Raw genomic sequence first — 26,607 nt, 5'->3', positions numbered from 1 at the left:
CTCAAGACCAAAGTCTTGAGACTGAATCGTGGTCGCTAACTAAGGCATCACAACAAGTCTGCGAGCTAATCTACTGCCAATCGAAAGAGCTATTCTCTTAGAATCTCTACGTGAATTCATTAGAAATGAAGAGATCCGTAGGTTAATTTTGTTTAATGTTTCATCATATCATTCTTCGTGCCGCATTCAGCGTCCTATCTCATTATGGACAGTTACGGCAATCGTGACTGTATTCTGTAAAATATTCGAAATAAAAATAGCATAATGTAATAGAGAGTTTAATGTATAATTAAATTATTTTACTTTAGTACAGTTTATACCATTTATTTAGAGCATCAAAAACAATAATATGAACTCAAAATAACGTTAATAAATAATTGATAACTTATAAAATTACAAACATAACTAATTTGCAGTTACAAACTGTAGTATTATTGGCATGAGGTACCTATGTTACAAATCAAGCTTGCTTAATATAAAATTATTCAAATAGAGAATCTTATTCATTCAATTATACAGACGTTGAATTCCGTCAAGGTCAGTAAAATTAATCAGGCTTATTTAGCTTCATTGAATTGGTTAGTACAATTTATGTTAAACATAGTTAAAATTATTTGACGGCAATATCGCGTGAATTTATAGCAGTATTTGTGCGAGTGACTGTTGTGGAGACATTTGCAGTCTTAGCAGCCGTTCCAACTTTTTTAATTGTTGTTGTAGTTGTTGTTTTAGCTATCCCACCATTAGGTAAGTTCTGAATGTCAGTCCCAACACGAACTTCCTCAGTTGCTTTTTGTTTGTTCTCATGTGCCTTGGAACTGTTTACTCTTCTGTCAATATTCTGAACATAGCCGTCCCTCTGAATAACTTCACCACTCCGCACTTCAATAGAGGAAGCACCTCTCTCCCCGCTACCTGAGACTCTAATAACTCCATTTTCTACCGGAATTACTTCGTTTTGTTCATACCGTTCGATATAACCGTTTCCGTCAGGTTTTTCAATAGTATACGAACCGCGGCGTTCTGTATTTTCCGGCACCCATACGATATCTTGTTCCAGAATCTCCTGTATCGGCTCAGGTCTAACCGTATTGCTGCTGACTCCATTCTGTGTTCTGACTTGAGTTACGTTTGTACGCATATCTTGGATGTCAATATTTGAGTCGAACGGCTCAGTTCGCAAAGAATTATTATAAATTGTCTCACGCACAATTTCGTTTTTCCGAGTATTATCGATACCATCACTCATAGGCGCTATTTCTTTCGTAACTCTTTGTGTTATTTCTCTATCAACAGCAGGAAGAGGCGCAAGCGGTTTTAGTTGCCCTAATAATGGAGAATGTTTAATTCCAAATGTTATTTGCGGAGTTCTATTGATCTGCATCTGTAATTCAATGTATATTTTATATGATAGATACCTAATGAGAATTTAATAAAAAATAACTTTCTATTTTTACACTATTTGTGTGATAAAAATGAAGCTTTTACTATAATTTAAGTTTTTTATCAATCTTGACATATTTATATATGACATCAGCAAATGTAAAACGTATTTAAATTTTTTTTTTCATATTTGGCAAGATAGAATTAACTAAATTGGTATAATTTTCTTATAAGCCCTAGCTGATGTTTAAAGCGTTTATATTAAGCCTATTTGAAATAAATATAATTTGAATATATATAATTGCGTTATTCATATGTCGTAATAATAAGTGACAATATTAATTATTTAATTAATTAAGTTATCTTTATTAACTTAACAACAAACATTTTATAACTTCTGAAAGTCTACAAAATCTTGTAACCAGGTGAATGCAATCCATATGGTTCAAATTCTACCCTTTAGACTAATATGATAACTACTCTCAGCACGTTTAGTTGGACGCAAAGGAGGGTCATATATTAGCGTATAAATTTACCTTTTCTGGTGAATAAGTGCCAGGCGCGGGCACCTTTACTCGATCGTCCTGTGGCATCTTATGTCTGCCAGACATCGTGTATACAGGAGCGTCAAGTACAGATGGAATACGATAGCTGTTTGGAGCTGTAAGAAATCACGTAAAATTTTAACTTTAACCATTTATAATAAATAATATTAAAATTGTAACTAACATTATAATATTATGGTAAAATCAGTTTCAAGAATATGGTAAAAAATAAGTTTCAGTTATTTTTTTCCTACCTGGTGTATCGGCGTATTTCTCAGTGTGAATTTTAACTCCGAATGTATATTGAGGGGAATATGTTAAAATAAACTTATATCCCTTTTCTGGATTATAAGCTCCTGGAGCAGGAACTTTTAAGCGTTCATCGATGGGTTCTTTATGTCTGCCCGAAATGGTATACAATGGTGTTTTATGTAGATTCGGTAGAGTGTAGGTAGTAGGACCTAAAAATTAATAACAATTTAGTGGAATTTCCTAAGTATTTTAAAAGTAATAACATCGAAAAAGTAAATAGATTACCAGGGGTGGCCACAACAGTTGATGTTTCCGGTTTAATTCTAAAAGTATATTGTGGTGCACTTTTTAATAATACTTTGTCAGCTTTATCAGGGTTGTAATTGTTAGGGGCTGGTACGTTATCGGGTTTAAATGGATTCGTTTTTATCCTAAAAGAATATCGAGGGGCGTTATCTGATAGGATACTATCAGCTTTTTCCGGGTGATATAAGTTTGGCGATGGATTGCTGTTTATTTTAGCATCCTTTCCTTTCGATGATAAGGTATATGCAGGATTTCTTTCAAAAATTAATTCATTTGCTTTATCTGGATGGTAAAAGTTTGGGCCTGGTGTGTCAGGTAATTTTCCATCTTCGATTTTCGGCCTAAAAGTGAATGCAGGAGAATTTTCATGTAAAACTTTATCCGCTTTGTCAGGGTTATAGGCATTAGGAGCAGGGTTGTTAAACGGCTTTTCAATGTGTCCTTTTAAACCAAAACTATATTTTGGAACTCCGTTTAAAACATATTTACTCGGATCATATGAACAGGGTCCAGGCGAATCAGTAATTTTGTCAGGCTTGCCTCTACCTGAGAATGTAAACTTTGGTGAGCCTCCTAAAATATGAGGATTATAAGCGGATGGTCCAGGAGTTTCTTGTAGTTTTGGTGACTGGCCTTTACCTGACAATGTATATTTAGGACCATAGTTTGGTAAAGTAGGATCGTATGCGTTTGGCCCAGGGATATCAGAAACTTTTCCCTCTTGGCCTTTGCCAGAAATAGTAAACCTTGGAGAATTAGATGGCAAATGAGGATCGTAATTGCTAGGACCTGGTGTATCTAATGGCTTCTCACTTCGACCTCTACCAGCCATTGAAAATTTCAGAGTATTATCAGGTAAATGAGGGTCATATGCATTAGGGGCGGGCATATCAGATGGCTTTTCAGTGTGACCTTTGCCCGAAATTGAAAATTTTGGAGTATTGTCTAATAAGCGTGGATCATAAAAGTTTGGGGCCGGTGTCTCGTTCAGTTTTTCAACACCAACTTTAGGCCTGAATGTATAAGATGGAGAAGATTCATGGAGAAGTTTGTCAGCCTTATCCAGAGAATAAACATTTGGCGCTGGTGTGTCGCTAGGTTTTTCAACACCAACTTTGGGTCGGAACGTATACGCTGGTGAAGACTCATGCAGAAGTTTATCGGACTTATCAAGAGAGTAAACATTTGGTGCAGGTGTATCGTTCGGCTTTTCAACCCCAGCTTTAGTTCTGAACGTGTAAGATGGTGAAGATTCATGGAGAAGCTTATCAGACTTATCGAGAGAATAAGCATTAGGCGCAGGTAAATCTTCAATTTTAGGTGATGGGCCCTTTCCAGCAATCGTAATTTTGGGTGAGCTATCTAGCATATGTAATGATTTCTCAGGAGCATATACATTAGGGCCTGGTGTTATTTCAATTTTTTCTGCATGCTCCTTCGATCTTAATGTATAGGCAGGTGAGCTTTCATGTAGCAATTTATCAGCTTTTTGTGGATTATATGAGTTAGGTGCCGGTGTAACTTCATGTTTTTCAGCTGATCCTTTACCAGCGAGTGTATACTTTGGTCCATTTTTAAGAGCATGCAGTGATTTTTCTGGAGTATAAACGTTAGGTGCAGGGGCATCGTGAATCTTGACAATTTCATTCTTTGTTCTGAAAGAAAAGGCTGGCGACTTTTCTCTTAATAACCTATCAGCTTTTTGAGGATTATAAGCATTAGGAGCAGGAACTTGCTCCATTTTTTCTATTTTAATTTTTCTTGAAAGACTGTATTTTGGTGAGTTTTCGCGAAGAACAGCATCAGCCTGAAATATACAATGAAAACAATGAACTCAGGTATTTGTTAATGAGTTTTTTTTTGTTTTTCTTAAATCGCATATCAGTTAAACATCACTTTGATTGCAAAGAAATAAATTATGCATTTGCACTGCCCATGTCTTCACCGGTAGGGTACCTAGCCATGGCCGAAGCCTACCACGAAATAATAAAACGTATAATTTTTGCAAACGTTTTATTTCGTTGTGAACACACGTACAGTAAGACACCAGGACATAATTCCAAAAATGGCGTAATAAATATATAATTTATGATATTATAATATATCTCTAGAATGTAAGGAAATATAACGGAGAACGAGCTTCAGCGTTTTCTGTAATGCTGCATCTACTGCGATCACCAACCCATCTGCCAAGCGTGGTAATTATGGACTAGCCCTCCGGTTGTGAGAGGCCCTTAGTCCAGCAGTGGCATTTTATATATAGGTTAGATATGCTATTGATGACCGTTGATGATACGAATCTTTTTACAGCGAAGTATGATCTTAAAGCCAACAACTCGTTTGAATAATGAGCGTAATGAATGGATGAGTCGAAAAATAAGTGTTAAAAGATTAGTACAGACAGATGAGGTTAAACTGCAATGACTCCTTCCGGCGCAGGGTAGTTAACAGACTCTCCGATGAAAGGTGAATGACGGATGCCGAAGGTATGCGCCGGGGCCCAAGGTAGATTCACGCAAACCTGTATAATAGGCACCCACTGTATTGTTAGTTTGGTTACATGAAAAATATGGTTTATTTTACAAGTTTAAAAGTAAATATTATCTCTAATACTGTATTAAGTCCAAATATATGACTATTATCGTTAAATGTTATGTATAAGTAATTTATTAAGCAATTAAAATAAAAAACATTCACATACTTTTTCCGGGCAATAAACCCCCGGTCCGGGTACGGTAGCTGTTGGAGGCTTTAATTCTCTTCTGGGAGCCATCGTGTATGCTGGAGGCCTTTTTGTGATTGCAGAAGCAGCTTTATCCGTGGTGTAAGTACCTGGACCAGGCATTGGCATCTTTATCTCGACCGTTTTGCCCCGGCCTGTAATGCTGAAGGCAGGAGCAGCTCTCTTGTTCCCTTCACGTGCCTCTCCGAGTACCGGTGGCATTGAGTAAACGTTCGGCGCTGAAATTTTATAAGTTTTACTGTAAATATTTTCAATTTCGTTAAAGCTGCCTTATCAATTTCCAAGGTTGTGAAAAGATTCATAACGAATAAAAAAAAAAGATATGATCGCTTTATTTTCATAGCTAAACTCATTCATCTTGCCAATCTGCCATATATAAATGTCCGATACACAAAATTATTCTTTACACTAAACATTAATAATAATTATACGAATCATTTAGTTAACGGTCTTGCCTTGTACATACTACATTTACTTCTGCAAAAAAGATCCATATAAGTGCCACACTCTGAAGAGTTGCGACATCTTTGTCATCATAAATTAAACCAGTACGAAAGGATAAGCTGAGCTATAAAAATAGAAAGCTTTTGTTTTGGTGGGTTTTTTAATCCCTTAACAACCTTGGTAAATAAGCAGTGTTGTCACTATATTATAATTAACTTCTACAAGAATAATTTTAGTGACGATATGCAACATGCTATGAGCGCCGAATGATGGTATCCAAAAGATCTACGTACTACAGAATTATCAAATCTCTATAATTAAACAAGGCCATTGTTTTTGAAAGAAGCGAATGACGAATAAGAAATCAAACGACATAAAGCTAAGTCATACATAATAACAAAACTAACATTTAAATGGAAGTAACAAAACAACGATGGCTCGATCAGGTAACAAGACAAAACCTAAGATGACATTAGTACAAAAAAACACAATTAGAAAATGAAATAGATGAAAAAAAGATAAAGGACGCAAACAAGAACTAAAAAAACAAACTAAAAAGGTTTGAAACAAATAATGAATAGCCACAGCGAATAAGAAAGACATGAAAATATTACATGATTATCTAATGACAGCTAAGTTGTTCTTATTTTGTAATCGACCTGGCGTTTTGCTGCTGGCTTGAGGTAGGCTGACTCGAAGGCCTATCGAGAAAGCCGGGGCATGATCTAAAACAGCTCGGACTGATTTCCCTGGCTCGTAGTCACAAGGCGCCGGAGTTGGAATGAGTTTTGGCTGCGGCCATCGACCATGTAATGACGCTGCTGGACCCACTGCTCGACCTGCCATCTTTACTTTGTTAGTAAATACATAATACTAAATAAATCCTTACTAATATTATAAACGCGAAAGTGCCTTTGCTTGTTTGTTTGTTTGTCCTTCATTAACGCCCTTACTAAGCAATTACTTACTCAATATGATTTTCAACATACATAGGCTAGTCATAGGCTAATTTTATCCCAGGAAAACAATCGATTCCTGCGGTATTTGTATAAAAACTAATAACCGCTACATAGTAATAAATTAAATAGACTTATTCATGAGACAGCAGCAACTGTCGCAAGACCTTATATACTTTAGTGTTCTATGAATTTCAAAGAAGCGTGACTGCAGAACTTCAACCACAGGGCTACTAGCAAATTAAAGTACAGAAAACTATTAATTGTTCAATGTAAATCGTAAAATAATGTGGATTTTTTTTCCAAAAAGCGTTAAAAAAAATTAAATCGTTACCTAAGTCATTAAGTCCTAATAATCTTAAAAGAAGAAGAAGAAGTCCTAATAATGATAAAAAAGGATCAAAATTATTCTCGTTCGTTCATTTACAAATCACTATCGTGATATAATTTCAAATAGTTCTGGATCAATATCATCATCATTATCGATAAAAAGGGATTAGGCTGCAGTCTATCACGCTGGATCACTAACAATATGTACTTATTTGAAATGTTTTTTCGTGGTATGGAAATACCAACTATGTTTAAATTTTTCAAACCCGTATTATAACAAATATGAGTGTCTTTAAACATATTTAATACTCATTTTAAATAACTCAATCCATCGAAATGTAATATATTATACGGTAAAGTCAACTAAGCAGGTATATTCTGCAACTTATTGATTACCTATTTAGTTTGTAAACTAGTTTTCTAAAACTGCAAGTTTAACTTCTTAATAAACACACAAAAAACATAACTATGAACATATTGCACTATGGAAGTTTTAAAAATATTAAAATTGTATAATGTCAAGACTCATAAGCGATGCTAAACGCAGTGAATATACGACTGAGCTGCATTCGACCAAACCAGATCAAAAACAATCCATTCATGGTCCCAAGGCACCTACACGTTGAGTCATTGTCTCGATCACCTTCGCTATTACGGACTTATTTGGCGACATCGAATAAATGCGAGAGTCACTTGCAAACATCCAATGCCAGCCTACGTACAATCACGGAAAAGGAACACATTTTATTCATTAAGAAATTGCATAAAGGTCAGTACAGTTAATTCATAAATGAGAAATCTCGTTAATGAAACACAGACGTGTCCTTCCCTCGGATTCGGTAACTTTTTTGGCAAGTCGCTTACCGGTGGTGTTTTATCATCTCCATACAATTGTAGTTCTGTATAAACACATTCAGTCGAAACCTATCACTAAATTCTCAATAACGGCAGTTGCTCCCATTTTACCTAAGACCCAAACAAAAAGTTACTAACATTATAAAGCAAATAATTAAAGAAAAATATACAGGTAAGAGTTTAGACGCTCTTATGCAATAGTTAAGCTAAATTGCTTAGGTACTTCATCATCGTAATTACCCTTTTATTAATAAAAGGATAATTTTTTTTTTGGTGTATTGTTTTCTATGTTAGTTCGTGTCGTCACTCTTAAGTCATTATAGCCTACAAAATACCCCGTCATAACTACAGTTTAAACACTTTAAAACACACCCCTGATAAAAGCTATGTTGACGTCGTTGTTTATGTAAATAAGCTATAGCCATGAAGTCATGACCCAGTTTAAATTGCCTAATGGTGTCACACGAAACTATAAGAAATTGTTTCGTTTTTTCGCTTTAATGGTTCAATCGTCTTTAGTCGAAAATATGCTGGAAACTTTACCTTTTACTTACTGGATATTAGTACGTATTTAGCTTTCCGATGGCTCGAATTAACAACAAAAAAATATAACATTATAGACGACGTTCTATCTATTCTTATAAATTGAAACATACGTGCGAAATGTAACGCAATAAAATTTTTACAGTCATAAGTGCGTATAATGGACAAACCCTCCCGTCGCGCGTCGCATCGGTAGAGTTCCAGCAGTGGACTGTTATGGAAGTGGACTGTGATGAGGTTTGCGATAATTTTTTGTTTAAATTTATTTCGAGGTTAAATCCTTTGAAAAACGTGGTAATGATTGAAATAATAATTAATATCCATTTATTACATAAATAACATTCAGACAAGAAAGCAAATTGGTATTGCATTGTCATTCAGTACTGAGCGTTGTCTAGAACCACCATCGAGAAGTTAGATGAATAAAATCGTTTATATTGTCATATTGAATCAACAATCTGTCTGTCACAAATATGATGCCATCCTTGTGGGCAGATGGCGGTAGGTAAGGCTTACTTCTGGCAATTGAAAACATATGTGAGGAATATACCTTGTAAATCGATTACTCAATTTATTCCCAGGTGCCTCTTTAGCTGCATTTAACAAATTGATGCAACGTGGGTGTGGACCCGCGATACGACAAATTGCCTATTAGATCAAATGAAGATTGATTGACTATCGAAATAGGCAATTTCTGTATCGTAATCGCTCGCTAGCTATTTCAATTGTGTACACTCAAATGATTCTAGTCAACACTTCCTATAAATACTTCAGCATATAATTTAAAAAAATTGCTCAACACAATTCAATGTATATTTAAATAATTTACTCGATTCTTATTTAATACATACTAAACTCTCTAGACCAAGTAGACGAAAAAAAAGTCAAATTTTATGACATAAAATTTCGTTTGATACCTAAAAACCATAAAGCAAAAGAGGGTGGTTTTAATAATGCCCTTTACTACCAAATTCTGACTGGAAATAATTGGTATTCTCCGTTGGGGATTAACTCTGCCATATAACTTAACGCTGTCAAAGCAAGGGAAAACTTTAATCAGATCGCTACTATAGTCCATGTGTCGAACGTAAAATCATTTGTCTTAAATTATTGGCATTAATTATAAGAAGTGGCTCGAAGTTGCTAACGAAGTCCAAGTTCGATAAAAATTATAAAAATCGACACTGAGGCAGGTATTCGATTTTTAAAAGATATGCATTAACTTTAATATTTATTCTGCCTAGGTTTTTTTTAAATCATGACCAATTAAGTATCTACTCTGAATGTGTCGTATGAACTCTTGGCCCTAACTTTCTATGAAATTTAAAAAATCATGACTTCGAGTGACGTATATATTTTGTGACATTAATATTGACAATTCTTTAAACAAATGCAAGATTTACATTACAAAATCCTGACAATACTGTGATACGATTTGTAATTTAGGATGTCGGAAAATCTTCCTTCTGTACCTTTAGCTGTCATTCCTTCCGTATTGTATGACGCCGGACCGGGACCAGCTTTGTCCTTTCCAGTTTCCAATTTATGTCCAAATGTGAAAGCAGGTGCGCGGGGTTTTCGGGACTCTGGCGGAGGTTTGCCTAGGCACAGAGACAATAAATTATAAGGAATTTTTTTTTAGTTCACAACGTTCTGACCTTTAAAAATAACTTCTTTGATAAGGCTTTAAAATATGTTTGTGTTCATTCTAAATCGTCAGTTATAAAGACGCACGATGTTTAAGGATTGATAGTACTGTTTTACCCCAGGGCATTACTCAAAAACGGTACGTTAGCGGCCTGATATCATGTTACTTTTGAATCTTATTAAATCAGTCAATTTATAATATAACATACCAACATAAAAGGGAAAAACTTTTCATTTAAAATCACAGCGCGGTCTCAGAACTACAAACAAGCAAATAAGCCCCTACCTACTGATCAAGGTCAATGTATCCCGCCCACGAGCAGGCACCAAATTAGATGTAATTAAGTAACCGGTTTTATAACACAAATCACTATTATCAAACGTGTCTTTAAATATGGATAAAACTACGATAACAACCGAATGAAGCCTTGTCGATAATGAGAACGTCAATACATCTTTGATTTATACCCCAGTGAAATAAACACAAACTTGTTCTTGTTGTTATTGGGGCACTAACTGAATGATGTCACGTAATGTATGAACACGAGCAAGGCCGTTGTTTGCACGCGATAATCTCGCAGAACCGCCGAGTGATGTCAGCGAGCTCCCCACGAACAATACTGCCGAAACTGATAGACACATGCACAAAAGAAATCGCCTACCGTGACCAATGCGGACAATGCAAACGGTAAACAAACGTGTCACACCTATCTGTATTTAGTACATTTTGAAGATCAGATGTTCTCACGAGTTGTAACGTGTCATACATATCTGTATTTAGTACATTTTGAAGATCAGATATTCTCCCAAACACTGAAAAACTATGCTTGTAGGTATAAAATATAAAAACATAATGCTTGATTTACATTTTAGCAATCAGCGTAGTTAAACTAAACGTAACTTTTATTTAACTTATCTCTTTGGGAAAGAATATTAAGCACTCTATCTTCTTGTGACTTTATTTTCATCTAATTCTTTTGACTGAAACATTTCTTGAAAATTCCTAATCGTTCTATAAAGCAGACTTTGTTATTATATTTGATAGGGTGGAGCAGTGCCTAAGCTCCTTGACTAATGTTTACGAACTTTACCCTCTTGCTGGTTTTCGATAAATCCTTTCTTAATACACCCGACTGTTACTACTTAAAGTACATTCAAATTTTAATTTCGTTAGTTACTTGTGCTATACATCGTCTGTTCATTAGTCAGTCAAGGAACTTCCCAAGTATATACTATAAGTATAGACAAGTGCAAAAACGACAACTCAGTCAATGTAACGACAAAAAATAACAAATCAAGCCAACTCCGGCCGGACTGCCGATGCATCAGAAAACAAAACATCACAACACTCTAATGTAAGTCGAGCGTTAGGCTGTTTGTAATCACTTTAATATCCGTTAAACAAAGCTAATAATGTTGTTTCCTTATGCCTACAAACCTAATACAGTTAATTGGAACCGTAATCTTATACAACATTATAATTTGAATGTGGGCACCACGGAGCACAGGTATTCGTTTATTGAATAGCTTGGTAGTTGGACATCTAACAGGCATGTAACAGTTTTTAAAACGCAATGTCATTTATTTTGAAGATAAAAAGGTCAAAAGATTAATCATCGAGTGAAAAACTAAAATCCAAAATCTTTCCATGGCAGATGGAATGATGATGACAGATGATGATTTAGTTTTGCTATCCTTTTCATTCTCTTCTCTGTAGATATGGATTGCACTACAAAATAAATCCGCTTTCTGAAGATTATGGATTAAAAAGGAAACAAAAAAAAAATAACCTGACTACCCTAGGATTGGGCTAGGCCTTGAGAGAGAGATTTACATTATGAGAACTCTCAGGCATGCGAGTTTGCTCACGATGTTTTCCTTCACCGTTGAAGCGAGTGATATTTTAATTGCTTAAATAAGACATAACTTAGAAAAGTTACATGTGCGTGCTGGGATTCGAACTCGGCCCCCCGAAAGTCCTACCCACTGGGCTGTCCCGCCCACCGCTTATAGTATATAATTTTACAAACCTCAGTCACAACCCAATAAAGTCACGAACACTTCACGACATTTTACATATTTTCATGCAAATTGTGTTGAATTAAAAAAAACTTGGATCATAGGAAAAGTAAACGTGGGCATACAATTTGGCGAAGCGAATATAAACGATGACGGCATCACAGTTACCTTACCAAGTGTCATTGTCTATTTTTCTTATAGGCACGATTAATAAATACCAACTTTTGCAAAAACATAGTTTTTTTGTTTCTATTTTATTAATATCAATAATGTGTACATCTTTATAGTGGACTGAAATTTCTCATTTATTCAAACTTAAACTTTGAAGGCTAATAAAATGGATCAGATAAAGAAAAAACATACTGCCCGGCAACTGGCAAGCTTGGAATCTATGAAGAACTCAACGCAAGCACTCCAACAACTGCCATTATTACAAAGTTAATGTCGTTAGATCTGTTATGTTATCCGCAATCTGTGCAACAAAGTAGAAGATATTTACTGATAACTTTACTCATGAGAGAGATATCGATACTTTTGAATCACGTTAGTTAAGTTGGACGCACGAAGATCAGCATTTCTTCTTTGAATCCAATGGATGCAAGATGTGTTTCGCCTTTACAATAGGTTTAAATATGGATTGCCTAGCATGTGAGTTATGTTCCTTTTGAGTCTACGGTTATTTTGACTAGAATTCAAGAAACTTAATAATAGGGATATGTAGTGTCTTGCATTTCTTACATGCACAAAAGCACTGCCTACCCTTAATTTTTTGTATAACTCATAAATGCAAAGGATTTTTCCATTTTATGCCATCTTCCTTCTTTATGCATACCCTGGTCAAAAACCCTGTGCACTGGGGATATGGTTACTTTGCCGGACGCCTGCTCAGTTATATTAATAAACTAATAGTAGGTAAGTTTAGGTAAGGTTAGTGGCCAATCACCTCATTGCTGGGCTAGGACGCGCACGAAGAGATAATTATAAAACCCGTTACTCGTATTTTTTCTATAGGGATTGACGAGATAACTCTCTCGTGGCGCGAACTCATCCTAGCCATACAGGTAAAGTCATTCACAGGCCTGTTACAGTAGCTATCAAAAAAGGCCATGGAACAAAAACGCAACGATGGGACTTAAATCAGGATAGGTACCCCGTACAACCTTCAGTTATAAAGAAAACAACGAAGAAGAGAATAATAGGAATATATATTACCCATACAGTTTCTTCATCTTAAATTAATATTTTTGTTTAGTTTTTTAATACTCACTATACTTCGGTTAATAGTGGATCAACATAATATAATCGGAGCTGTTTTAAATCTGATGAACTGAAAGTTTTGTAATGCTCAGTGCTCGGAGATAAGAAATCAGACAAAGTACCTAATACAATTTAATCATAGTAAAGATTAAATATATAGTTACCTATCAAGGAGGGAAGAGATACTACAGCAGGTCCTGGACTGGCAGCTTCAGCGGCTATCGGTCCCCGTCGTTTGGTTGGTGTCCAAGGGTTCTGACGAACGCCCATCGGTGTGTCACAAATATAAGAACTCTTCGTCTTTATGGATTCAGTATGGCTTAACTCGTTGCCTGTTTTCCCTCTTTGATGTGAGAAAATCTATAAAAGAAATGAAAATCGTTATTACTTACGTGCTCATTAGGTAGTAACGTTAGTTGCTGCCAGACGCTTCTAATTACATTGATAACAGTAGCGACAAGATTACGCTTGTTATGTTTGGCACAACCTAGGAAAAAGCTCCAGCTTAGCATTGTGCTAAACGCCCTACCAGGCACAAAAGTATACAGCGTTGATTTTTAGCTTAAACACTAGTCCAGGTTGTAACTACTAATCCACGGAAATAACTACAGCAGCTGACCCTCTAATAAATTAAATTTTAAATCTAATTAAAAAAACACAAGATGAAAAAAGTTATGATTGGAGTATCTCTGCGGAAAAGAAATGATGATGATAATATACCAAAAATCATCGCATTGTTTGGCAAATTCATAAATCTGTAAAAATAACGCATAATTACAATTTGCCCTTTTATATTGACGAGTGTCTAGTGTATCCAATCCGTAAACAATAGTTATTAGTTGACTTTATGTTGTTTTTAGGTTCTGTTAATTTTCTTGGCTCAATATAAGCAACTAAGCACTTTTACAATATGTCGTCACATGTTCTTATCATGTCTGAACAAATTGGAGAATTCCAGGTCGCCCATAATACAACCTATTTGGACACAAGCTATTTTACAAGGAGACTGCCATGCTCGCAAGCCGAGGTACTCTAAAACCACACGCGTAACATTTGGCATTAAATACTTCTACCTACCTATCCTATTTCTGCCTCTAATACTTGAAATATTTTTACCGATTTAGCTGTGCTGGTGGTGGACTTCATAGAATTCGTTGCATTCATGTTTGGATTTAAGTAGATACAGTTATAAAAATTAAAAAATAGTCAAAATTTACATACATACTAAACTTTCTAGTAAAAATACTATATAAAACCAAATATCCAATAGAAAAATGCTTTGTTTACTTGAATACTTGAAAGTGACTGAAGTTATTGATTGATGACAATTTGTCGCTATCATTTTTGTATGACAAGATACGCCAAATGTTTTTAGATCATCTATGATCTTAATCTTAGGTTTTATATTATCTATATATATAAAAATGTTATGTTGGTTTATGTACGCTTCAAAAACTCAAAAAGTTCTGCACCGATCGAGCTGAAATTTTAGCATGATATATAATACGCATCAAGGATTGTACTATCTATTTTTCTCAACCATTCAATCACAATGTGCCACAGCGAAGCGTGGCAGGGTACAGCTAGTTATCTATAAAGGTTGCTCCCTATTAATCGTCTGTTACCCAGTGAACTTACAAAAACGAGTGAAAATAATAAGTAGGTAATTGAACATTGATGATTATTTTAATTACTCTTAATGCGATTTTAATTTAGTATAATTAGAAATTAATCGAGTTTTAGTGATAATTTTGTATGGTTAGTGTACATCGTGTATTTTTGTTTAATTTACAAAACAGTAATAATTTCATACTCGTACATTATACAAACATTAGCACTTCCGATGAATATCCTCCATTCCATAATCGTTTTTACTCTTCAAATAAGCTAAAACTACTAATGAAATAAGGCAGCTCTTTATATAGTATTGCAGAATGTTATAAAGGCTTTATATAGCTTTTAGAATGTTCTTCTCGCAAGTCTGTGCCAAACACGGAGGTAGAGTCCGTAGACCGCAATACGTTGATATATGTTGCGCTTGAACTAACACAAGCTTCTCTGCTCATAACATTTAGGTACCTACCTAACAAATACCATAACGTCACTTCTATTTTCGTCAATGTTGCGACTTCAACATTTGCAGTGAGATTTATTAGTCTAGAGTCCGCTCGGTCCCATATTACCGGAAGAATAAAACTATATCTCCATAGTCCATATAGCTCCATATAGAAAAGGGACGTGTGTCCAGCAGTGCGATATTTAATAAGCTGAATATGATTTTGATGAATCAGGGACGTTCGCATGACACCTACGTTGGTACATGCACGTTAGCACTGCACTCCCGAAAATTTTGCTAAACTCTCATTGGACTAAGATTCTTTCTTTTTATATCATCTACCTTCATATTAATTTAGAAAGAAAGTTATTTTTTAATAATTATATAAGTGATATAAGATCATTATTTTGCAAAGTACTCATTAAAGAGGTATTAATTTGACTTCATTTATATGATTTGAGATTTTTAAAAGTACTTGAAAATACTCGTAAATGATGACTGTTATAAATAACCTACCCTTTTTATACACGGATCTTGGTGTGTAATAATATATCACTGGTTATTTGCTTAAATATTTTGTGTGAACAATTACACATAAGTAAAGTAAAAAATCTGTATGGAATATTTACATACATACAAAACTGAAGGGTTATATCGTCACAACAAAACCTATGGCCAGCTGTGGGGCATTAATTAGGCTGACAAGAATGTGTAAAACATGTAAGTAAATGAAATTTCGAAAAGCATTTCCAACTCCTGGAACCTTTTACGGATTTGATTGATCTAGCAAAAACCTACACGTTAATGGGTATAGAAAGTTGTTACAACCTTAAGCAGTTATCGAGTTCATGAAAACGTAATATTAATACTTGTTTTAAAAGCAGCTTGATTTAGGTGACTTACTTGTGTGGGTATTTCGAAATTGTTTGATTTTAAAATTTTATCTAATTTTACCTTTTGCTATATACAAATCTCTTAAACTTAAATAAATTAACGTGTTTAAAAATAGCGCGATACTTTGAGAGATTGAGAGTTAAACCGACAGCATTACTTTAAGACCTGCCAATTTAGTAGTAGTTTTGATAAGTAAGAGATTTGCCATACCAATATCGTACGGTAAGCACTTCTTATTACTTGCTAGATAGGTATCTAGATTGAAATAAAAATACGTATGCTTGAAGCTGTTACCTTCATAACTACGTACGCGTTACAGTATCGCTAGACATCTACACTGTCTCTAGACGGTTACAGTTTCATCACTTTCCAAAGAATTCTCTTTTCTACTGAACTACTCATGTCGCGTTTAGGTTGGTAATTTATACTCACGAACCAGTTAGCGTACGAGTTGCCAGTTATTTCGTTCAGAATAAAATTTTCTAATTTTATACATTATCCAAGGATTCTCGGAAAATCTGATTTAGCCTTTGTCTCATTCTTACTCTTCTCTCATTCTCTTATTTTTCTTACCTGCCTATGCAGTTGCCCAACTGATGTTAAGGTGAGAACGAGCAGCTATTTATAGAGCAATACTTTTTTGCTATTGATAGGCTATCTCCAGGGCATGCAAGGATTACGTCCGAAGGTTTTAAACCACATGTACCTATAATTTCATCGGCCGGCAACCAAGCCTTTCAGAGCGGAACACAACATTGCAACAATGCTGCTTAGCGGCACAAATAAGCATGGTGGTAGTACTTTCCGTCTGAGAAAACTCTACTACAGAATAATGAAAAATCATTCATTGTTTTTAAGTCATTCTATTTTCGTTCATTTGCGATATTTTGCAGACCCTGACATGATGCCAGTTCACTGGTGGTATATTTAGGTAATTCTAGAACGTTCCTTACCTAGAGATTACGTAAGAATATATTGAATTTTAAAGTATATATTCAATACACAGAAAAACAACTGTATTTACAAAACCAAGGTCTTTTTGTTATTGTCGATCTATGTGATTTATTCTGCATTTATATTTCTAGAAGGTAATCTGGCATTCAAATTATTCGTCGGAAAAAAAGAACTCTTCAGATCGGTAGAAAACTGCACGTGCAAAATAAATCAATCAATACTATCCTTAAATGACATACAGCAAACCGGTTTTGTCTACCCACACTGTATAATATGATCGCCTTCATGTATCGCCCACAACTCATATGACGGAAAAGATTTATGGATTCCATTACTGGCTTAAACAGTTCAAGTTAGCTTCTCACTTAAAAATATACATATTTAAAAGGTATAATATAATACTTAATCCTTTTTTAATGAAGAAGCCTTCGTTACCGAATCTTAGAACAAAGGTAAAGAACCTACAAAAGATGTTTGTATAATTAGATTTGACAGACCTGTTTTAGATGTCAAAACATACCACCATTGGCAGAGCCTGATATTTAGTGGAGTGTCGACTACTCATAATGACGAACGTGTCTTAAAGTTTCGTGTTCGTTTTAGTTTCCCTTTCTGATTGGTTTGGTATGTTCACCGTTTTTTTCCAAAATAAATAATGTTATGCTTCCTACCCCACTAGCAAGCTACAGCCAACCAGCGCCTCCCGTGATCTTCGTGATTAACAAACACAAGCGGATTTTCAGTTCATCTGTATTCTACGTTATGGTTCCGTTGGACTGAAATTGACTCGTAGTCTAGAGTTAAATTGACTTTTAATAGTCTAGTAGAGTCATTTTAAACATTTAAACATCGGTAAACGAATACGCGAGGAAACTTGCATGCTTAAAGCGGGTTGCAGACCGAAAACTAAGCTATTCCAAAGCTAGAAATAAATGGCGTGCACACAAAGAGCTAAGCCAAAGCTCAGTTAGTGTTGCGGAGTTCAATTAAGACGGACGTCAGGCGCTTGCTATGAATATAATCGATGAAGAAAGTTCCGATGATGAATACGTTACACATAGAAAAAGAAGATTAATACTGACTTATTATTATTATATAAGAAAACGACATTCTAGACCTTGGATATGTCAACACATTGAATCTCGGCACGCAAGTGGAGAGTTTAGAACTTTATTTTACGAATTAGATGATGAACATTTTCAGTTATATTATCGTGTTACAAGAGTTCAGTTCTATGATTTGTTATCATTGATTATCGGAGATATTACTAAACAAGATACTAACTATCGGAAGGCTATAACCCCAGAAGAAAGATTAGCTATTTGTTTAAGGTAAGCAAAACTATTTTAATTAAAAAAAACATTTATTTATATTTGTTATTGGTAAATGCCAAAAGGTTACAAATTATCTAAGTTATCGTTTTGAGTTGGCGTCGAAAATGTGGATGATGATGAGTACCCATATTAAAATTCCTTTTTAATTAAATTGTGATAGTCCTTTAACTGTGTGTTCCATAACACAGGAAATTGTTTAACAACTTCGATAAATTGCTCCATATTCGCTACGAAACGACCGTGCGTACGACAAAGGACACTGGACAGCACTGGCGAAGGATGTGCGAAGGGCGTGCGGGGAAGGCGGGAGGGACATAGCTTAGCTCGCGTAGCTGCGCATCGGCATACACAACTAACATAGCTTCGCATATTTTAGTTAGCTCACATAGCTTAGTTCACATAGTTTGCGGTCTGCACACAAGTATGGAAAACTGCGTCAGCTATGCGAGCTAAGCTAAACTAACTTAGCTTAGCTCTTGGTCTGCAACCCGCTTAAGAGTTCTCAGAGTGTAAGGTCAACCATTCCGGTCTGGAACATCGTGATGGACTATATTCTTAACCCTTCTCATTCTGAGAGGAAACCCGTGCCTTACATTGGGCCGGTAATAGGTTGGTAATGATGATGACGAACATCCTCGGCTCGTCCAGCCCATCTCAGACTTCTTTTTTAAACAATTTGTATTTCGTGCTTCAACTTAAGTTCTTATCGTTTTAAGTTGTGACTATGAAATTGTTTTTTTAAAACTGGATAAAACAATTCCGAAGCATGTTTTGGATGTTGCATAGTTTCTTTAATAATTTAATGAACCATCTACTTGCTCCTATTGTGTAATAAATATCTTTGGATAAACAACTACGAGTCTCCAATGCCATAGAACAGAGTTATATAGAGTTTAATCCCACCGCTCTATTCCTACTGTTCCATCAGAAGTATTTTATTTTATTCCATTGTAGGCTAGCCCTTGCTTCCTATCTCACCTGCTGGTAAGTGATGAGGCAGAGTAAGATGGTAATGGGCTAACCTGTTAGGAGTATGGCAGTTATATTAAACTTATAGGTACCACTTAACGGTTTCTATGCGACATCGTACTCGAACGCTAAATCGCTTGGCAGCATGTCTTTGTCGGCAGGATGGTAACCAGCCTCGGCCAAAGCCTAACAGCAGACCAGAGTAAATTCAGTAATTATAAATTCCCAAATTGACTCTGTCGGGAATCGTCCCCGAGACCTCTTACATAAAACCACACCGCAAAACACTGCGCCAGTAGTATATTATCGTCATAATCGTCAGCTGATTAGTTTCCCACTGCTAGGTACTGCTGGAGTTCTGATCCACCACACTGCTCCAGCAACGGTTGGCGGGCTATAACAGTTATAGTACCTAGCAGTAAAATAACAGGTAGGTATTATTTAAATGATAAGTAACTAACCTTGTAGGTGACTTAAAGCTACAACATAATACGCCCGATCACAAAATAAGCACCTTTATATATTCGCATTTATGAAACAAAATGTCCTACTAAATTCTCCTAAAAGAAAAACGAATTCGTACCAGTTCGTACGAGTCACTGTCATCGTGAAAAATGAATAAAATCGTATTTGGGGCATTGCTTTCTACGTTTCAGAATGTTCGCGAAAACATGCATATGCCATCAGCTTTTAGTACCGAGGTACCTTCACGTATACATGTATTATATGAAGACAAAGTTATAGCGAATTGTGTTCGCCATTATCATTATTATCCATGCTTATAAATAGCTCATTGTTGCGGTGATAGCTCAGTGATTAGGACTTCGGTTGCACTTTCGGGGGGCCCCAGCACGCACCTCTGACTTTACTAAGTTATATTAAAATATCACTTGCTTCAACGGTGAAGAAAAGCATCGCGAGGAAACCTGCATGCCTGAGAGTCCTAACTAATGTCCTCAAAGGCATGTGGAGTCCACCAATCCGCATTGGGCCAGCGTGGTGGAATGCGGCCTAAACCCTTCTAATTGTGAGAGGAGACTCGTACCTTGTAGCGAGTCGGTAATGGAATCGTATTTTTTTTTCCTTGGTTTATTTGCGATCAGTCATAAAAAACTCTAAGCAGATGGAATATTATGATGTGAAACGATCTTGATAAGTTTTTGAGATATGAAAATTGATTCCTTGAGATGGACATAGGATATTTATCTCAGAAAAACTGCTGGTAAAGGGATTCCACGGGAATAAAATTTGTTTTTTGAGACTTGGACTTATTTTGTGTATTTTTTCACAGAAATAGTTTGTAACATGGTCACAAGGTAAATTTTATTATGATTTAAATTGCTAGAGACAAAGTTATCTCTTCACATATGAGTAGCTTTTGCCCGCAAATGCGCTTTCGTTAATGAAGATTAAGTCGATCAATTATTAAGTCAAAAACTGACAAGCTCACATTCGCATTTATAATATTGTTAAAGAAAATAATTCTATAGCCCACCAAACCGCATTGGATCAGTGTGGTGGATCTATGTTCTAAAGCCATTCTCCTAGCGGGAGGAGACCTGTGTCCAGCAGTGGGACGCGGTGGATGGGCTGCGTATGAGAAATCTATTAAATGTTTTAATCCATAGATACATAACAAAATAGGGAAGTTGTTAAAAGTAGTAAAATCCATATGGCAAAACATACCACCATTGGCAAGGCCTGTTATTAGTATACTTATAAGCTTATATTCGAAAAGATTATTATGTTATACCCCATCGTTATGAAACTAAATTCTAAAATATTATGAATTAATTTATCAACACGACAAATGAATTCAACTTTCAATTCGATGATGTAACAATGAAGATGTAATTATGGTGATGCTTCATGTAAATTATTTAATGCTGCTAACGAATTGACCTCGCTAAGAATGATTTAAACTTCCGCATAATATAATATGTCAGTAGTTAAATTAATAACTAAATATTTGAGGTTATCGATAATCAGAAAAAAAAACTCTCATAATTGTTTAATTAGGATAGTCTTTTCACATCACATCCTCATCGCTTTTTTTGTAACGTAACGTAACGTAACGCCTCGTGTCTATAAACCTCAGGCGTAGGTTTAAACCTCATATGCCTGCAGGGCTAGCAAAGGCAAGAGACAAAAATTATATCCCCCTATTATATACCCTGCCAAGGGATATAATAAACATAATCGCCTGCTAAAGCACGGGTATATGGAATATGAGAAGTATACTCCCGTTTATTATTACACATATTCTTTAAATATTATTTCCACTTGTGCACCAATGCTCTGAGAGTTGGTAAAGCTGTGGGAGAAGATACATTTTGATCCTTTCCCCATGGAGATAATGGTCTCCTGCCCATGCTGTAAATACACCGGCAAACACGGCCTTCAAACCGGAACACAGCTCTTCAACAATGTCGTTTAGCGGCAGAAATAAGCATGGTGGTAGAACTTCTCCGGAAGATCTCCGAAAACTCGACTCCTATTGAATCGCTTGTTTAGGAACTAGTTTTGAGGCCCATATTACCAACCAAGTTTGAAACCTGGTTTTTTAATATATTTTGTTGTTTTTGTTGTTGTTTTTTTATAATTTTTTTTAAATAACATTTTCTATCCCAGAGTATTGATTATTTTAAGGGCTTTTTTATTTCTTGAAGATGTTAGCGTTTTTCTAACTCATAGTTGTCTGTTTGAAGTTTTTCAAATATCTATGTACCCGACAAATTACTACTGTTGGCTTTTTAACGGCCATTTTGCACCTAACATACATTGTTACAAAAAAATATTTCGTTACATTAAAACCGCTTAGAAACAAATCAAAAATGTGAAGATCACATAGATATGGTTTCAAGCCATAAGTTATAACAGATGGTACAAAGGTATCCTTCCGTGCATGTAAATATCATATACCTAACCTATCGAGCATCTACTCAATTATTGTGCTTGTTAGTTGTTGCATCGATAACCTGCTGTGCTGTGTAATTGTTGTCAAATGCCGTCATCAGTTGACCTCCCAAAGTCAATTTCATTGGACATACAGGTACACATGCTGTATATTAATAATACTGGTTGATTATATTAGTACATTAATGGCTGTTGCCTGCGACTTCGTCCGCGATGTTTTTGTATTTACATTAGAAACGTACGAACAGTATGTATTTGGGAGATGTGTGAAATAGAATTAAGGTGTAGTAAGGTTTACAGATATTTTTAAGTTCTAATCTTTAAATCGGGTTTGAATTAAAAACAACTTTATCAATTTAGTGTACCTATCTCTAAAAATAACTGTTTTGTTTATTTGTAGTCCTTAAATTTTCTTAAACTCTCTATATAAATACCGATGAATTATAACTATTTATTTCAATAAGAATACTGCAAAACTAATATACATATACCACTTTTGTTTCCACCGGCGTTTTATTGAAATTTTAGAACACCAAAGCCGCTATTGCAACTTAACTATGATAGATATATTTACTTGCCGACTTTATTGTAGGTAGGTAATAATAAAAACTTTAATCATGCAATACAAACTTTTTATGTTTCATAAATAGTTTTCTCAGCGCACGCCAAGCCTTGAATTTTATAGGCAAAATTTTGCAACTTTGGGTTACATTATTGCAATTTTCTTAAGGATCAATATTTTTGAAAATCTTTTATAGTCTAAGTTACTCCGTGATTGTTAAGCTTTCTTTTATTCAAATAATTATTAAAATTGGGTCTATAGGGTACGACAAACAAAAAATTATTTCCTCTTTATAATATAAGTACAGATTTTGTGACGATTTGTTTACGGTCAGAATACAGATTGTTCTGAATTCTGAGCATTGGATTATGCATTTCAAACTATGATACTATAATACTATAATATACAGACACTTTGTGTACATTGACAGTTCACAAAGTGTCTGCGAAGAATAAGTTTTCACGGTTTTCCTAGCCTATTTTCGATAGTTACCAGTAAAAAATCTTTTATGTTCGTAATGAACGCCCGAAAAAGCAATAAAAGTGACGAAATATCTAATTGTAAGTATTTAAAAGTGATGCTCATTTAAAAACTCAATAGATAACCATCAATAAAAATTAAAAATGGACCATTTTTCTTCTACATTTTGTATGGGACTGCATTTCGGGTACTTTATCGATAAATGGTAGAGTTACTACAAACACATGCTTTTACAAAATTATAATTACGAAATTCTTGTAGCAGCAGTTATATAATTCGTTTAAGAAACCTCAGCTAAAAGAAACAATCGTTTGAGAACTCATTAAGAAACGTTAACCTGGAAATCCTAACAGGTAGGTACCTATGACATTTATATTTTAAACCAAATTCATTGATGAAATAAAATTAAATGTAACTTAAAAATATTTTCATTTATCGATATTGTTTTGTTATAGTCATACTCCATATTGAAACCGAAAAATGTGTTATTCCTTTTGTCTGTGTATTTGTAACCTTTGCCATGGCACAACTAACCTGTCAACACTTCTAAAATTACTTATTTTTAACACGAAAATCAAAAGGCTTCCTGATATATAAAAGTATGCGATGCTGCATTCATTTTAGTGTCCAGCTAAACAGGCAAATAGCGCTGCCTGGCGCTAATTTGCAAATGTATGCAAAATAAGAATGCCATGGCCTCCGTAACGTATGCCGCAACTATTATAGCTATGATGCTATACGGGAACACGAGCATAAATCATAGTTGCTTATTCAAGTGGATTGTTATTTGCTCGTAATCTAACCCTGACTTTGTGGTGCAATTGGTTGCAGTGATACATAATAGGAACAGAACACTCTGTCGTAACTACTCTGTGTCCTGTGATATACATGTACCTATGTTTAGTCACATCACGGAGCGCTTATTTTAAGAGAAAACGAGCGCTTATTTTAAGTTTACTTTTTAGTTTTTAATATTTCAGTTCTTAATTGATCTATAAAAAGTTTGTCAAGGGTAGCTATTATCGAATAATATTCTACCGTGGCTCGCGGTCAATATATAAGACTCGCACGAGAACGGCTGGAATAAAAAAGAATATTTTGGATTTTTATGTTTATTTATGCCAAGACACCGCACGCGTCTCTGTCCGGATATTGGACAGCGGCGTTATCAATATTATCAACCCAGAGACAGAGGTTCTCCTCTGTCTTGTCATTTTCCCTCGAGAGGGACCGAGTTCGATTCCCGGCACCTTATAATAGAGTATATACCTATTCATAAGTTACTAGGATGTAACATTTGTAACATTTTAGCTCACTTTATTATTTTTTTCGCGCACGTTTGTTGTATCAGCCGCGACCCGCGGAATGTGTGGGTAACTTAAAGAAGACGGCACATATTGTATGTAGATATTATATGTACCTAATTAACTTATTTACCTAGCGAATAACACGTTATATTTAACCTGGGGTAGGTATCGGTATGGCAGTGATATTATACTTATACTACCTAAGTCAGTGTCTACGCGACGTCGTTCCGGAACGCTAAATAGCTTAGAGGCACGTATGATAGGGAAGCTAGATTTAGAATCTGCATTGACGGTGCGCAACTTATTTCCTGCAATGATTTTTAAACCCCGCCCTAATGTACCACGCGCCACTGCGTCAAATGTTTTTTAAACATGAGTTAAATTATTAAACAATCAGAATGAACATAAATTAAAGATGAAAATACCGTATTATATCTACATCTTACTTTCCTAGCTATAAGATTAGACTATAAAAGATATATAACTACGGGCAAATAAAGAAAATTAAAGAGTGCTTATAATGCCAAACACAGACACTTAGCAAAACAGATATTATTTAAATGCTTATGAAAGTCAGTACCGAAGGTACTTAAAAATTAAAAAAGTTTTTCTTTCTGTTTGTTACCGCTTATTTTGGAAAGAACTTTCACAGGCAGGTTACACTTGGAGTAACATATATAGGTACTTGTATAAATCTACCCCTAAAACATTGTATGAAAGTCTTTTTGAAGTTAGACCATTAAAGTACCTAGGGTAGTTTTTTTAAACACTTACAATCAATGTTAGATCAGTAAAGGCTGACTTATGCGTGCCTTATGTTATTTTAATGTGTTTTATTTAGTACCTAATAAATAATAACTAATGTGACAATCAAACTTACCAATAAATAAATGTGGACAACAGCCTAAGCCGTATTTTCTGCAGGTACCTACACTATAAAATATTAGTCGTAATATACGTTAAAAGTTATGTTAAAGGATCTATATAAAAAACTGTTCGATCAGCAAAGGCTGTCGTCGAAATACGTATCGCGCTCGGTTCGTCGCGGTGCACTGCGGTCGAATGCTCTATTGCTCAGGTACGCAGTTCCTCGCCACTTAGCCAGAGTCGCGGAGGACCGATGTCGCGTGGGTGCCTCCCGCCAAAACCGGTCACCTTGGTTACGCGATGCCATGTCGTCATCGCGTGTTTCTGTTTTCAATCTTCTTCCTATGTTTTGCACACTTTCCTTAGTTTGAGATTTAATCGTCAATCGATTAGCATTTCGTGAATATTCGAGCAGAGTTCTGCTTGTATCGATGTAAAGAATGCATTTTTTGAATAGCTGCCGTTTTGAGAGTTTTGCGTGAAAGAGTAACTTAAGGCGTCATTCCAGGGATGAATGCGTTGCTTGTGCTATATTTTAAACTGACCAATTTCTTAAGCTTTCTTAAATCACCTTGACTTAAGAAAGCTATGAAAACGTCTTTACTAAAAGTTAGCTTGGGTAAAAGTAAAATAAGGCTTCTACTAAGTTTGCTCTCTGAAGTTTGTAAATGAAAAACATAAAGTACTAGTGTCTGCACCAATATTTATTATTTCACAAAATTTATCTAATTGGTTTACTATTTTTCCATCGGATATTGAAATTTGCAAATACATGAGGGCTCTATATATCTCTACAAGACAAGCGAGCTCTTAGCAGTGCATTATAATGATATTAACAGTCGCATTGACGACAAAGCACTTTAAATAAAGATTTAAAAAATGATGTTTTAAGAATTGCGCACCTAGTGGACACCAGTCTTAATAATCAGAGTAACTGCTTTATTTTAAAACATCAAACCCTTGTTTGAAAATAAAGACTGGAATTTTC

At 35.2% G+C, this 26,607-nt stretch overlaps 1 protein-coding gene across 5 annotated transcripts; it reads right to left on the bottom strand.

Moving 5' to 3' along the window:
* Positions 1 to 356: 356 nt before the first annotated feature.
* LOC120623640 lies at positions 357 to 25,822 on the bottom strand. 5 transcript variants are annotated; one of them, XM_039889753.1, is made up of 9 exons: positions 25,633 to 25,822; positions 13,445 to 13,640; positions 9,830 to 9,958; positions 6,333 to 6,512; positions 5,188 to 5,447; positions 2,466 to 4,293; positions 2,183 to 2,389; positions 1,920 to 2,044; positions 357 to 1,384 (listed from the first exon to the last, which is right to left on the bottom strand). In XM_039889753.1, exons 2-9 carry the CDS (start codon positions 13,548 to 13,550, stop codon positions 611 to 613), a joined length of 3,609 nt encoding a protein of 1,202 aa, XP_039745687.1. In that variant the 5' UTR covers positions 13,551 to 13,640; positions 25,633 to 25,822; the 3' UTR covers positions 357 to 610. The 5 variants fall into 5 exon arrangements, with proteins under 5 accessions (XP_039745687.1, XP_039745686.1, XP_039745688.1 ...); XM_039889752.1 differs by lacking the exon at positions 25,633 to 25,822 and adding an exon at positions 14,397 to 14,466; XM_039889754.1 differs by lacking the exons at positions 6,333 to 6,512; positions 25,633 to 25,822 and adding an exon at positions 14,397 to 14,464 and having other exon boundaries at positions 358 to 1,384.
* Between the last annotated feature and the right edge of the window lie 785 nt (positions 25,823 to 26,607).

The sequence above is a fragment of the Pararge aegeria genome, chromosome 5, assembly GCF_905163445.1.
Source record: "Pararge aegeria chromosome 5, ilParAegt1.1, whole genome shotgun sequence".
Taxonomy (NCBI): Eukaryota; Metazoa; Arthropoda; class Insecta; order Lepidoptera; family Nymphalidae; genus Pararge; species Pararge aegeria.
This window is presented reverse-complemented; position numbering and strand designations above follow the sequence as displayed.